The following is a 14937-nucleotide window of genomic DNA, read 5'->3' on the forward strand; positions in this document are numbered from 1 at the left end:
CTCTACCTTCTTTCATTTGAATTTTGAAACATTATCTGCTCCCGTTCATTTGAAGTTGATGAGAAAAGGCCTCTCTTTAATTTAGATGTAGTTAATACTAGTCCTATAGTTGATATTGGTACACATTCATCAAAAATTATTGCCCAGACATAGGACCAAAAACCTGGAAACTGACTCATGGTAAAGAGTAAACATCTTTTCATATATCATATTGACACATACCGAAAATGTTTCTATTAGACATTTCAGGTTAACAAGATTAGTTTTGCTTCTTAGGTTGTAAATTCAAAGAATGACGGCTATGGACTAACTGCTGATATATGGAGCCTTGGGTGTACTGTGTTGGAGATGTTAACCCGTCGGCCTCCATACTCTCACTTGGAAGGCGTACGTAAAAAATTTTCATATATTAAAATTGATTTGCTTTCCCTACTTTTCCATGTTTTGTTTTATATGCCTGTTTTTTCTTGTTAAACATCTTGTGATTTGTAAAAGGTTGCATCAGTTTTGATATGGTGCTTAGTTGTTGCATAATTTTGTGTGTTGGCAGGTGCAAGCATTATTCAGGATAGGCAAGGGTGAACTTCCTTCAGTTCCCAGCTCATTATCGAGAGATGCCCGGGATTTTATTCTTAAATGCTTACAAGTTAACCCAAATGATCGGCCTACTGTAACTGAACTAATGGAGCATCCATTTGTAAAGAGGCCACTGCAAACTCCTAGGTGACTTCTCCTCATTATAACATTATGCAGTCTTGAAAGTTTGTGATTATGCTTTGGGGTTTACGTATATTCTAGAGGTAGTCTAGCGGCATCATCAAATTTAAATTGCAACCTTTAGTTGTAGCTTTGACTTCTTGTTTGGACTTAATATCATGGACATACTGAAAATAATTGTTAAATACATTTATAAACTATCCATTTGGGCTTGCAACTTCACTTTTCAAGCTTATAGGGAACTAAGAAATGGAGCTAGATTGTGATGCGTCCAACTGCCTTGGTGATCCAAATTCAGTGTGAAGGGAGTGAACAAGTTCCTCTAGATGTTTTAATGCAACCCCTTCCTGTTGATAACTGGACAAACCTTGAGAGATTATTGCTTTTTATACTGATTTGCTTTGAGGTTAACCTACAAGTCAACATTGTTATTGTGTCGTTTGGTTCTATATATTTTAGATTTGTGTTACTTTTCTTTATTTTGCATGCGTCCTTTGTTCGCAGGTGTGGCCAAGCCAATTGCTAGTTCTTTTAATAGCTTTGAGCTGAGGCACATGTGGTGTTAATACAATGCTAAGATCTCTTAATCTATGCTTATGCATAGGCTGAGAATCTGTTCATATGAAGAAGCAGATGATGTGTAAATATGTAATTAGATGTCGATATTTTGTGGTCTTGATAATCTGGAATCTTAAAATGGTGTTATAAGAAAGCAAATTGTTATCAATTGTTAGAGTATTTTTCATACACTACTTGATGCTGTGACACGGAGAAAACTGAAATGCCGTTACCTTGGAAATTTCTTCCGGACAAAGCATTGTAAATTTCAGTTTTAGCAGAAAAGCAATCCCTCTGCCTCTGCTTAGCCGCTCAACCTATTGTTTCATTTTCTTTTTTTCTTTTTTTATTTACCGAAAAGAGTAATACTATTTTTACGCATAAAATTGCATGTAAATTTGTACAACAGTACAAGATCACCCAAGACAAACACAAGATACTGAAAGATAAATTTACTGAGGTCATTAGTTTTTGCTTTAAAAAATTATTCATGGCTGCACGCAAGGACAAAGGAGAGGTTATTTTTTTTTTTCTTAATGGATAAAGAAAAGTCAGCAGTACTACGGAGTACAGGCACTTGTCGACAATCAACACCTCAATCCATTTGTCCAGATGAAAAAGGACAAATTAAATGACACGGAAATATCCATTGGTGGAGCTGAAAAAGATCAAATAAAAGAGACACCTGTTTGTTGTCTTATTGTCTGCAAAACAGTAAACACAAACAGAAACAGGAGAAGAAAATTTTTTAACAGCGCAATGAGAAAACAAATGGGCAAGTTATTGAATTCGAAGGACTTCGATGATGGTCAGAAAATTGGGTCGGGGAAGACCTTGAGAAGATGGGGATCTCCCTGCAATGGCCGCAGAAGCTTCCATAAGCTCGCCGATCTCGACGATCGACTCAAATTACAGGTGAATTATCCCTTTAATTTCTTTATTTTTTTTCAGTTATTAGTTAACTTATGATTCAAGTTAATTTGGGTTAGCTTTATTGATTTATTTATTTATTTTAATTATATAAGTAATTTTTGTATTTACTTTTTTAGTTGTGTGCCTAATTTCTTTGGGGTTAATGCCTAATGGGAAACTTTTAAAATCAACACTCAAGAATTTAAATGCAGACTGACGGGTAAAGGTGAATAGTACTAAATGATTGAATTTAGGATACCGAACTAAATGTCATCTCCGTGTGTTACAGGAACAAGTTACAGTTTCACCTGTCGTTCTAAAAGCGGTACTTCACTTTACAGAGAGTCCGAGTCTGCGTTCAAATGAAGATGTGCCATCAAGTGAATACATTGTGACCGTGGCTGCCACCGATGCCAGAATATTTCAAGAACCCGTTGATGACGTTGGATCCACCGTCAATGGCCTTGAGGTAATGATAATTTATACTGAAACTTTTATTCCTCAATTCAATTTTCAAATATCAAAGTATGCTCTTTTGATATTTGAAAATCCGAAAATCGCTCAAGTATCCATTTTCCTGTGTTTGTGTTTACTGTTTTAAGTTTTAGTACCAAGAGCTTTATATATGTTAATAGATGAGTTTGTGAGTAATGTTTCAGTGGCTTATGTTAGGAGTCTCACAATTTGATTTTTGTTTCATGGTTAGGGCCTAGAGGAGGCATTTGCCCCAATTTGCTCATTTGATTCAGATTCAAGTTTTGGTCTTAGGTGTTACAATTTCAATTACTTTGTATTCGAGTTGGATAAATACCTGTAATTTGGATTATAACTGCTCAGTATATATGTATTATCTTCGCTGAGTAGCTTTTTATTTATGGGGCTCGTTGAGGGGATTAAATGATGATGTTAGTCTTTTGGTGTCAAGTCATTTGATATTCTTGAAATTCATGAAACTTTTATTATGCCAATTAGAATAAATGAAGCTGTTTTGATTGGGTCACACGAGAAGCTTTTGATGTGCCAATTAATTATTATCATCTGGCATAAAGGTACACCATATGCTATGAATCTTTTCAAAAAGTGATTTTCATTATTATCATTATCATTATTATTATTTAACATAAAGATTTTATTATTATTATTAATTTTAAAGCATTAATAATGGGGTAATTATAGACCCTTAGATTTGTATGTTTACCCTTTAATCATAATCATCCAACTTCCTGTTGATCAAATTCACTGCAAAAGTCGCTTTTGTTCCTGCTACATAGCGGGCTTTTTTTATCAGAAGTTTTGCATGTAGCCGCCAGAAACTAGTTCAAATGGTCAATTAACAACAGCCGCTGTAATATAAGCGGACCCCAATTAACATCACCACGCAATCAACAGAACATCCCGCTAGCAGATGTACGGTGGACAATTATTTCCTCGTGGCTGAGGATTCATCTGAACCAAATGGACCCATATGTAATAAAAATAAATAAATAGATAACAAAAAAGCAGGAGAACAAACGGAAAATTTTATATTTTTCTGACAAAATAAAGAGATAGGTGGGGGCAGTGGAAAATTGACTTTTTGATGACTCTATGGTCCGCCATTAGAGAATAACTGCAACCAAATTATGTTTTTCACTTCAATTATTATTATTAGTGTTATTAATAATTAGGACTTCTTTATCAACACCAATCTCTCACTCAAATTCAACGGCCAAATTGTCGGGGGGTTGTGCTCGGCTGATCAAAAGCAAGTAGTATAGTTAGGGTTTAGTCTTGGATATAAGTTTAAGTATCTGGAATGGAATAATAGATAACGTCTTGCACACCCATGTTCTCTGTAATTTTCTTATTCACTTTTTAAAAAGTAATCCAGTTTGATGATAGAACTCAAATTTATAAGGAATTATTATCAAATCGATTAGAATAACAACAACAATTCAAATTAGCAAAGTGTTATAGAATAAACGATTCTTGTGAAGAATCCAATTTCGAATAAAACAATTTCACATATTGTATTTTATCTTTTCTCTTTTTACTTTCTTTTTTAAATTTAAAATAACCCTTTTAACCGTTTGTCAATTAGTTATATAATTTTAAAAATAATTAAAATTTTTATTAATAAAAATAATGTGCACCATTGATTAAATCTAATGGTATATATTTATGATATTATTAATAGTGTAAAAAAAATTGTAGCATTATACTGGGACCACAAAACTATCGTTTTCTCCTGAAAAATCTTGCCAACAAAATTAGCAGCCCCCACAATGGAGAGATTTATGTACCTTACATATTTATTTAGTTATCAGTTATCAAATTCATGATTATATTATTTTCTTGAAAATTATCTTCAAAGTTATTGTGTTCCACAACATATTTCCCAGATAGCCTTATAAAGTAATTCAATCTGGATGCTACAAAAAGATCACAAACCAAATATTTATATGTAATTAAGATTATCTTATGTGTGACTAAGTATATAATTACTCCTATTGAGAATCTATAAATGGTCCGATTGGTCTTGCGTGCACTTAATTTCGAGGGAATTAATATTTTATATGCAATCATAATCCTGATAAACTCACTATGGGTTTAATTGAATAGTGATGTGTTGATCCACATCTACGTTGTGATTGGTGCAACCGACCCAATCGATCAAGGCACTCCAGGACCAATATTTGACTCTAGGTTAATGGATCAACTATGAATTGGACTTATCAATCAAGACACCGAATGCATACTTTTTACTGTTATTTGTTATCTTTTGAGTTGACTTTTTAAAAATTAAATAAATTATTTTATCTCTATTAGTAAAAGATTAAATTTTAGTCTTTTGAGAGCAGAGGTTGAGAAGCTTTTTTAAAATGTTAAAATATCTAAAATACCCTTAACTAATTTAATAGTCTTATTTTATTCATTTTATAACATGACGTCAAATAATTTACACATTACAGTAATTTTACAATTATTAATAAAAGTTCTCATTGATAACTAAACAACTAATTTTTTTTAGGTTAAAATCTCCACTTGTAAAAGTTCTACTAACAAAAGTTCTACTTAAAAAAATTTTATTTGAAAAGTTATACCAAACAGAACCTTTAAGGCATATAACCAAATCCACAATGACAACTCAATCCATACCGGCATTAAGATATAGTTATGTGAAATAATTTGTTATTTATGGAGTAATCACAATTTTTTGTGTGATGATATCAAAAAATTTAGCCGACTCCTCTAGTAACTAAAAGTCTTGCAAGGGTTGGGACTTTCAGCACCATCTTAGTTATCACCAGTGATCGAGCCTAACCCAACACTTGAAACATTAAGATCTTAAATTCAATGAGTAGAAGACAAGCATTACAATTTTTCAAGATACATTCTATGGTATACATCTGGTTCATACGAAAATATGAAAAATAGTTAATTTATAAAATATATTATCATAACAAGATTTATTTTCTTATTAAATTAATCACATAGATTCATTTGATTTTAAAAATGGTTACATGGATACTTAAAAAAAATAAAAATGGTTACGTACTTACATAGACATTAGACACCATTCAATGAACCAAAAGGGATTTTATGGCAAAATAGATATGCAAAGAATATCTTGTACTGTGGAACCAAATTTTTATTATATATGATTGATATACATAGAAAAATTAGTTTCACAACTTTAATCGCCTTAAACCGGGTCTATACATTTCTTCTGAATTAGTCCCACAAAAAATCATCAACCTGTCGAGGTTATCTTATCTAGATCTCTCTGATTCTTCATTTTCTAGTCAAATACTATCAGAAATATTAGAGCTCTCGCCAACTAGGTGTCCTTGAATTATCAGAAAATTTAGATCTTCAACTGTCCAGAAGCCAAGTCTCGGAAATCTAGTTGAAAATTGTTAACCATCCTAAAAGCACTTGATTTTTTGTGTTGGCAGATGCAAGCATTATTCAGGATAGGCAGGGGTGAACTTCCTCCGGTTCCTAACTCATTATCGAGAGATGCCTGGGATTTTATTCTTAAATGCTTACATGTTAACCCAAACGATCGGCCTACTGCAGCTCAACTAATGGAGCATCCATTTGTAAAGAGGCCACTGCAAACTAGGTAACTTCCTTCTCCTCATTATAACATCATACAGCCTTGAAAGTTTCTGATCATCCTTTGGGGTTTATGTATACCTTAGAGGTAGTCTGGCAGCATCACGAAATTAAACAATTAACTGCAACCTGTAGTTCTAGGTTTGATTTCTTGTCTGGATTTAATATCATGGACATACTGAACGTAATTGTTAAATACAATTATAAAATATCCATTTGGGTTTGCAACTTCACCGTAAAGCTTATGGGGAAAGGAGCAAGATTCCGAAGCATCCAATGGCTGCCTTGGCGATCCCAATTCATAGTATGAAGGGAATGAACAAGTGCCTCTAGATGTTTTAATCCAACTCCTTCCTGTTGATAACTGGACAAACCTTGAGAGATTCACATTAGATCTGGCCACTTTGCTTTTTATACTGGTTTGCTTTGAGGTTAACCTGCATGATGACAAGGTTGTTGTGTCGTTTGGTTCTATATCCATTAGGAATAATTCTTTAGGGATACTGGGTTCATGATTATGATTTAATTTTATCTTATGAAAGATTTCTTATTGATTTTAGGCCGATGATATAGATACGTATTTGTTACTTAGGATGTTAGGAGGTAAGTAAACTAGATTTCTAAATGAATAACAATAAATAATATGTATATGTTTGACATGTTTAAAAAGCCTATTTTGGTATATATGGATATGGATTTATATGCTCTGCCCATGTATTTATATGATGTGTTGTTATGTGATTTGTGTGTTTATGGACATGGGCATATGTATGTGTGAATCTTTCATTAGCATTAGCATGGAAATGAATTATGTTTTCTGTTAAATGAGAAAGTGGATTTTAGGCAAAACGGAATTTGAAGAAAGAAAGTGAGTTTTACAGTTTTAGCTTGGATGCTTGAATTTGTTACTCATTTAGTGAAAGCCACTCCGGATGTTATATTATGGTTAAGAGATAAGTGGGTGAGGGACGTATTGACGTGAAGCTCAAAGTGTATGAAAGTCATGAAAGTTAAGTGAGTGTTCTACTAAGCAGTAATTGAATGAATGTAACTCAAGCAAGTGATTTGAAAGAAAATGTGAAAGCTTGAAAATGACAAAATGAGATTTTGATGATTTGTTTTACAATGTTTTCGAATACCATGGCATGTCATCCATTTGCATTATAGATACGTATGTATGTATTTTGGTATATGAAAAACTTATTTGCCTACTGAGTTTTGTACACATTATATTTTATTGTGATTCATCCCAAAATTAGGATTGATTCACGATGAGTCACAAGAAGAACTTGAATTGAGGGCGGCAGATGATTTGACATAAATTTTAAATTCTTCCGCTACAGTTTGTGTAATATCTTTGTATTTGAAGCTCAAATTTTTATGGATTGTAAAATGTTTATTTTTTTTATTTTTTTAGTATATATTTTTGAGTTGCAATTAGATTCACCCTGTGGAGTTTGGGGCGGGTTGTTTCAATCAGTACTTTGTAAATTTTATATGTTTATGAGAATCTGTTCATATGAAGCAAATTGAGTATAAATGTGCTGTTAGATGCTGACGTTTTGCGATCTTGACAATCTTAAACAGCTTTGGCTGTCGGGGAACTTAAAAATGAGCAAAAGGAAATTCATTGTATTATGATTGTTGATAACATACTTGTAGGAAATAAACAGATAACATAAAGACAAGGTGTTGTTTGATATTAACCAAGTGAATTCTTGTAATTGAATTTTAATTCTGTAAATTGAAAAGGGTAGTACAAACGGAGGTTACCCCTCCATTTGTAGCCGAATCAAGTGGTGTGTGATGTGCGGGCAGGACGCGGGAAGCTCATGCAAGTGATCGATGTGTGATGTGGCTTGTTATTTGGAATTCAGGAAAAGTTTGCTTAACTGTTATCATCTTGCAAGTGTTAATCATAACTTAGCAGCCACAAAGTTTCAACAGGATAATAATCTGATATCTTCTTAGTGCATGTACTGGGGATGAATTTATAGACAAGGCGAATCTGAGTTGAAGAGAGTAGGAAATTCTTCTCTCAGCAAAATGTTATAAAAATGCTCATTCAGATCGCTCACTGATTGTTATAAAAATCCTTTGGGGTTTATGTATATCCTAGAGGTAGTCTATCGGCATCATCAAATTTAAACTGCAACCTGTATTTGTAGATTTGACTTCTTGTTTGGGTTTAGTACCAGGGACATACTGAAAATAATTGTTAAATACATTTATAAAATATCCATTTGGGCTCGCAACTTCACATGCAAGCTTACGGGGAACTGAGAAATGGAGGAGCAAGATTGTGATGCATCCAACGGCGGCCTTGGTGATCCCAATTCACTGCATGAAGGGAATATACAAGTGCCTCTAGATGTTTTAATTCGACTCTTTCCTGTTGATAACAGGGCGAACCTTGAGAGATTCACATTAGATCTGGCTGCTTTGCTCTTTATACTAATTTGCTTTGAGGTTAACGTGCTTGTCGACATGGTTATTGTGTCATTAGATTCTATATCCATTAGGAATAATATTTTTTATAGCTTGTGTTGCTCTTCTTTATTTTGCATGTGCCATTTGTTCACAGGCGTGGCCAAGCGAATTGCTAGTACTTTTAAGAGCTTTGAGATGAGGCACATGCGGTGTTAGTACAATGCTAAGCATCTTTTTGCCGTTGAATCTACCTGCCAGGCAATTCTTGGCACTGAAAACAGAGATGGTGCATTCTAGATGAATATGCACAAGGCACAACTGCTCATGATGCAAAATCTGAGAAACTGAGATGGTGCACCCATTCTTTCATCGCTCATCGACCTCCTGCGGACAGACCAGTGGCATTTAAATTGCTAGGTTTCCTTCCCTTCTTGTGGGCTAGGTTTTTTCTGTTACGATTTTCTTTTCTTTGGCGGAGTGTGTGACATCAATTTGGTGTAAATAACACTTTTTCAAAAAGTAAAAATCGGCACATGTGAAATTTATTTGTTGCATTTTATGGAGTCCTCAAAGGTAAATTCTGTCAATATATGCTTATGCATAGGCTGAGAATCTGCTCATACGAAGAAGCAGATGATGTGTAAATATGTAGATAGATGCCGATATTTTGTGGTGTTGATAATCGTAAACATCTTTGGCTTTTGCGAATCTTAAAATGGTGTTATAAGAAAGCAAATTGTTGTCTATTTTTTGAATATTTTTCATACACTACTTCCAGCTGTGCCAGGGAGAAAACTGAAATGCTGTTACCTTGGAAATTTCTACCGGAGGAAGCATTGTAAATTTCAGTTTTACCAGAAAAGCAATCCCTCTGCCTCAACCTATTCATTTTCTTTTTTATTTATTTTTAATCCTTTTTTTTTTAATTGAGCGAAAAGTGCAATACCATTTTTGCGCATAAAATTACCTGTAAATTCGCACAAGATTACCCAAGACAAACACAAGATACTAAAAGATAAATTTAATTTACTCAGGTCATTAATTTTTGCTTTAAAAAATTATTCATGGCTGTATGTCACCGCCTCCACCTATCCTCCACATTCCCCATTCCATCTGTCACGTGTAACACAACAAACCCTTTTCTTTTTTTTTTCCTATTATTTACAGTTATAAAGCACTTTCCAGTTATAAAGCACGAAAGGACAAAGGAGGGGGGTTTTTTTTTTTTTTTCCTCCAAGCGAAAAGGATAAAGCAAAGTCAGCAGTACTACGGAGTACGGAGTACGGAGTACGGACACTTGTTGACAATTAACAGCTCAACACTGTCTTACTCGGAAATATCCGTTTTCCAGCTGAAAAAGATAAATTGAAGTACACGGAAATATCCATTTGTCGAGCTGAAAAAGATAAATAAAAGAGAAACCTGTTTGTTGTATTATTGTCTGCAAAACGGTAAACACAAAAACAAACAGAGAGAGAAGAAAAATTTTTAACAGCGCAATGAGAAAACAATTGAGCGAGTTATTGAATTCGAAGGACTTCGATGATGGTCAGAAAATTGGGTCGGAGAAGACCTTGAGACGATGGAGATCTGCCTGCAATGGCCGTAGAAGCTTCCATAAGCTCGCTGGTCTCGACGAGCATCTCAAATTACAGGTGAATTATCCCTTTTATTTATTTTTTTTAATTATTAGTTAACTTATGATTCAAGTTAATTTGGGTTAGCTTTATTGATTTATTTAAATTATATAAGTAATTTTTGTATTCACTTATTTAGTTCTTTGCCTAATTGCGTTGGGGTTAATGCCTAATGGGAAACTTTAAAATCAACACTCAAGAATTTAAATGCAGAGTCAAGAGTAAAGGTGAATAGTACTAAATGATTGAATTTACGATACCAAACTAAAGGCTTTCTGTGTGTTATATAGGAACAAGTTAGAGTTTTCTATATATGTTGTTCAAAAGCTGTACTTTCACTTTACTGAAAATCTGAGCCTGCAGTCAAATGAAGATGTGCCATCAAGTGAATGCATTGTGACTGGGGCTGGCACTGAAGCTAGAAGATTTCAAGAACCCATTGATGATGTTGGATCCACAATCGGTGGCCTTGATGTAATGATAATTGATACTGAAACTTTTGTAACCTCACTTAAAATTGAATTTAGGACACCGAACTAAATGCCGTCTGTGTGTTACAGGAACAAGTTAGACTTTCACCTGTCGTTCTGAAAGTGGTACTTCACTGTACAGAAAATCTGAGTCTGCGTTCAAATGAAGATGTGCCATCAAGTGAATACGTTGTGACCGAGGCTGCCACCGAAGCCGGAATACTTCAAGAACCCCCCGTTGATGACGTTGGATCCACCGTCAATGGCCTTGAGGTAATGATAATTTATACTGAAACTTTTATTCCTCATTTCAATTTTCAAATATCAAAATATGCTCTTTTGTTATTTGAAAATCGCTCGAGTATCCAGTTTTCTGTTTGTATTTGGATACATCGAGGTAAGAATATTAAAGTTTTGCATACAATTGGCCTCCAATTTCTGAGTTTAAAATTTGTAACTTAATGAATGACAATACAATTCCATTGATTGAGATGTATAACTGCATTCTTTGTATATTACAGATTTGTGAGCTACTTGGTAAATATAAGAAACGTGCACTTGCTGTGTTTTATCTTGTGTTGGAAGCAGCATCCTTTTTACTGGATATATTTGGGAAAAGTAAGAGGAGGATCCTTCTTGCTGCATTTCTATTGTCAGCATTTGGTTTTGCTATTACTATGAGTACGCATTCTTGGACCGTGAGAAGAAACATAGCTGCAACCAGAATGCATTTACAGAAGCGACTACTTATGTTGTTGGAAATGTCTTTCTCTTTGGTCCAGTTGATTGTTACGCTTATTTATTTTATTCTGGCGGAATTGGGTGTCAAGAACAATTTCAATACATCTGTTTTCCCACTGGTCTTTGCTATAATTGCTGCTGTGTTTACTTTCAAATATGATGGGGAAGTTTCTGAATCGGGCCTCGACAGTGCGCTTGTGGCCCTAGCTGCTGGTAATCAGGTATGATTGTGAGCACAATTGTAATCATCAAGCTGCACTTGGTGAATTCGCATAACTTATCACCTCTATGACTATGAATTCCTACAAATATAGAGAAAACTGCATGAGACTGTATGCTTTTGCAATATTGTGGAAAGAAGGAAATATAAAGATTGTGAGATTGCATTGTGTAAGTCAATATAAAGATTGTGAGGTCTATAAAAGATTGCTTTAATAATTTGTATGCATAATGCTGGGGTGCCTCTGTAGATTTGGAAATCCTCTATGTAATTAACGATTGTTGTGGCAGTATGGCCAAATCAGTACAGATATCAAATCTTTGATAGTTTGCACCTTTTTAGGTTCATATGCCAAATATTACTGGCAATGAGGATCCAGAAGCAAACGGCTGCATGCCTATGCTGGCAGACTTCCGATGATTAATGAAGATGATTCTGAGAAACGAGGTCCATATGCTTGTTCTTCACTCTGCCTTCAGGCTTACTCTTTCTCTCACACTATTTACACAAACTCTCTTTTCAGTACCGAAAGCTTTATATATGTTAATAGATGAGTTTGTGAGTAATGTTTCACTGGTTTATTTTAGAAGTCTCACAATTTGATTTTTGTTTCATGGTTAGGACCTAGAGGAGGCATTTGCCCCCATTTGCTCATTTGATTCAGATTCAAGTTTTGGTCTTAGGTGTTACAATTTCAATTACTTTGTATTCGAGTTGGATAAATACATGTAATTTGGATTATACCTACTCAATATATATGCATTATCTTCTCTGAGTAACTTTTTGTTTATGGAGCTTGTTGAGGGTATTAAATGATGGTGTTAGTATTTTGGTGTCCAAGTCATTTGATGAAATTCATGAAACTTTTATTATGCCAATTAGAATAAATGAAGCTGTTTTGATTGGGTCACAGAAGAAACTTTTGATGTGCCAATTAACTATTGATCGGTATGGTCAATTATCTTGGGTAAAAGGTACACTATATGATATGAATCTTTTTGAAAAGTGATTTTATCATTATCATTGTTATTATTATTATTATTTAACATAAGGATTTTATTATTATTATTAACTTTAAAGCATTAATAGTAGGGTAATAATAGACCCTTAGATTTGTATGTTTTAATCATAATCATCCAACCTCCGGTGACCAAATTCACTGCAAATGTAGCTTTTGTTCCTGCAAATGCAGCTTTTACCAGAAGTTTTGCATTTCGCCTCCAGAAACTAGTTCAAATAATCAATTAACGTCACCATGCAATCAATAGGACATCCCACTAGCTATGTTCATGTGCTAGTAGATGTACATTGGATTATTATTTTCTTGTGGTTGAAGATTCATCTGAACCAAATGGGCCCATGTGTAATAAAAATAAATAAATAAATAACAAAAAAGCAGAAGCACAAACAGAAAATTTAATATTTTTCTGACAAAATACAGAGATAGGTGGGGGCAGTGGAAGACTGACTTTTGATGACTCTTTGTCCGCCATTAGAGAATAACAGCAACCAAATTATGTTTTTCACTTCAATTATTATTAGTATTATTAATAATTAGGACTTCTTTATCAACATAAATCTTTCACCCAAATTCAACAACCAAAGTTGCCGGTGGGTTGTGCTCGGCTAATCAAATGCAAGTATTATATTTAGGGTTTAGTCTTAGATAGAAGTTAAGTACCTGAAATATAATCATAGATAACGCATTGTACACCCACGTTCTCTGCCACTTTCTCATTCACTTTTTAAAAAGTAATCCAATTTGACAATAGAAGTATAGAACTCAAATTTACAAAGAATTATTATTAAATCGATTAGAATAACAACATCAATTTAGATTAGTAAAAAAATGTTATAGAATAAACAACGGTTGTGAAGAATCCAATTTCAAATAAAAGAATTTCACATATTGTATTTTAACTTATCTTTTTTTCCTTTTTTTTTAATAAATTTAAAATAACTCTTTAACCATTTGTCAATTAATTATATAGTTTTAGAAATAATTAAAATTTTTTATTAATAAAAATAATGTTCATCGTTGATTAAATTTAATGGTATATATTTATGACATTATTGATACTGAAAAAAAAAAGTTATAGCATCACAGAGGGACTATAGAATTATCGTTTTCTACTGAAAAAGTTTAGCAACAAAATTAGCAGCCCCCACAATGGAGAGATTTATGTGCTTTACATATTTCTTTAGTTACCAGTTATCAAATTCGTGATTAAGTTATTTTCTTGAAAATTATCTTTCAAAATTATTGTGTTCCACAACATATTTCCCAGATAGACTTATGGAGTAATTTAATTTGAATGCTACAAAAAGATCACAAGCCATATATTTATGTGCAATCAAGATTATCTTATGTGTTATTATGTAAATAATTACTCCTATTGAGAATCTATAAATGGTCCAATTAGTCTTGCATGCACTTAATTTGGAGGGCATTAATATTTTATATGCAATCATAATCCTGATAAACTCACTATGGGTTTAATTGAATAGTGATATGTTAATCCACATCTGGATCAACCGACCCAAATTGATCAAGCAACTCTAGGATTAATATTTGACTCTAGGTTAATGGATCAACTGTGAACCGACATTATCAATCAAGGCACCGACTTCCTACTAGCCCAAACCAATAATGCCACCTATATTCAAATAATAGTAAGTGTCTATTTGATATATTTTATCTAATAGTTATAAATGTTTATTCAATCTCATAATCTCTTTTCAAAATTTTTACTGTTGCTTTTTTTTTTTTGAGTAGAGCTTTTGAAAACTAAATAAGTTATTTTATTTCTACTAGCAAAAACTTAAATTTTAGTCCTTTTGGTGTATAGGTTGAGAAGTTTTCTTAAAATGTTAAAATATCTAAAATATCCTTACTAATTTAATAATCTTATTTGATTCCTTTCATAACATGACGTTAAATAATTTACATATTAATTAATTTTATAATTATTAATAAAAGCTCTCATTGACAATTAAACAACCAATTTTTTATTTTTGTTAAAACCTCCACTTGCAAAAACTCTACTAACAAAAGCTCTACTTAAAAAAATTTTGTATGAAAAGTTATACCAAACGAAGCCTTAAACTCCGTTTAAGGTGCATAGCCAAATCCACAATGACAACTCAATA

The 14937-nt window shown here is 33.2% G+C and overlaps 3 protein-coding genes across 18 annotated transcripts in view; all 3 read left to right on the top strand.

Annotated features, from left to right (window-relative positions):
- The window catches only part of LOC102611261 (auxin response factor 1-like), a 57790-nt gene that overhangs the window by 8994 nt on the left and 33859 nt on the right, over positions 1 to 14937 (top strand). For 6 of the 14 annotated variants that reach the window (XR_008055112.1, XR_008055115.1, XR_008055113.1 and 3 more), the window contains exons 21-22: positions 277 to 387; positions 551 to 723. Coding sequence is in view for 8 of the 14 variants with exons in the window: in XM_052442435.1 (XP_052298395.1) it covers positions 277 to 387; positions 551 to 723; positions 8977 to 9019 (327 nt within the window). In the remaining 6 variants the exon portion in view is untranslated. The other 8 variants (XM_052442435.1, XM_052442431.1, XM_052442432.1 and 5 more) reach the window with 4 other exon arrangements.
- Positions 1741 to 3224, top strand: LOC127902683 (uncharacterized). Of its 2 annotated transcripts, XM_052442445.1 has the most exons (3): positions 1741 to 2190; positions 2477 to 2656; positions 2894 to 3224. In XM_052442445.1, the coding sequence occupies exons 1-3, from the start codon at positions 1888 to 1890 to the stop codon at positions 3002 to 3004; spliced, it is 594 nt and encodes a 197-aa protein (XP_052298405.1). In that variant the 5' UTR covers positions 1741 to 1887; the 3' UTR covers positions 3005 to 3224. The 2 variants fall into 2 exon arrangements, with proteins under 2 accessions (XP_052298405.1, XP_052298404.1); XM_052442444.1 differs by having other exon boundaries at positions 2477 to 3224.
- LOC102613915 (uncharacterized) lies at positions 9940 to 12582 on the top strand. 2 transcript variants are annotated; one of them, XM_052442441.1, is made up of 5 exons: positions 9940 to 10374; positions 10647 to 10830; positions 10917 to 11099; positions 11348 to 11788; positions 12130 to 12582. In XM_052442441.1, exons 1-5 carry the CDS (start codon positions 10319 to 10321, stop codon positions 12205 to 12207), a joined length of 942 nt encoding a protein of 313 aa, XP_052298401.1. In that variant the 5' UTR covers positions 9940 to 10318; the 3' UTR covers positions 12208 to 12582. The 2 variants fall into 2 exon arrangements, with proteins under 2 accessions (XP_052298401.1, XP_006470149.2); XM_006470086.4 differs by having other exon boundaries at positions 10720 to 10830; positions 12130 to 12581.

This window comes from Citrus sinensis, chromosome 5 (assembly GCF_022201045.2).
Source record: "Citrus sinensis cultivar Valencia sweet orange chromosome 5, DVS_A1.0, whole genome shotgun sequence".
NCBI classification, from domain to species: Eukaryota; Viridiplantae; Streptophyta; class Magnoliopsida; order Sapindales; family Rutaceae; genus Citrus; species Citrus sinensis.

Coding starts and splice junctions, on each gene's coding strand:
- LOC127902683 (XM_052442444.1), top strand. CDS start 1,888: ATGAAAAAGGACAAATTAAATGACACGGAAATATCCATTGGTGGAGCT. Junction 2,191..2,476: donor ACGATCGACTCAAATTACAG/GTGAATTATCCC, acceptor CGTGTGTTACAG/GAACAAGTTACAGTTTCACC.
- LOC102613915 (XM_006470086.4), top strand. CDS start 10,219: ATGAGAAAACAATTGAGCGAGTTATTGAATTCGAAGGACTTCGATGAT. Junction 10,375..10,719: donor ACGAGCATCTCAAATTACAG/GTGAATTATCCC, acceptor CTGAGCCTGCAG/TCAAATGAAGATGTGCCATC. Junction 11,789..12,129: donor CCCTAGCTGCTGGTAATCAG/GTATGATTGTGA, acceptor GCACCTTTTTAG/GTTCATATGCCAAATATTAC.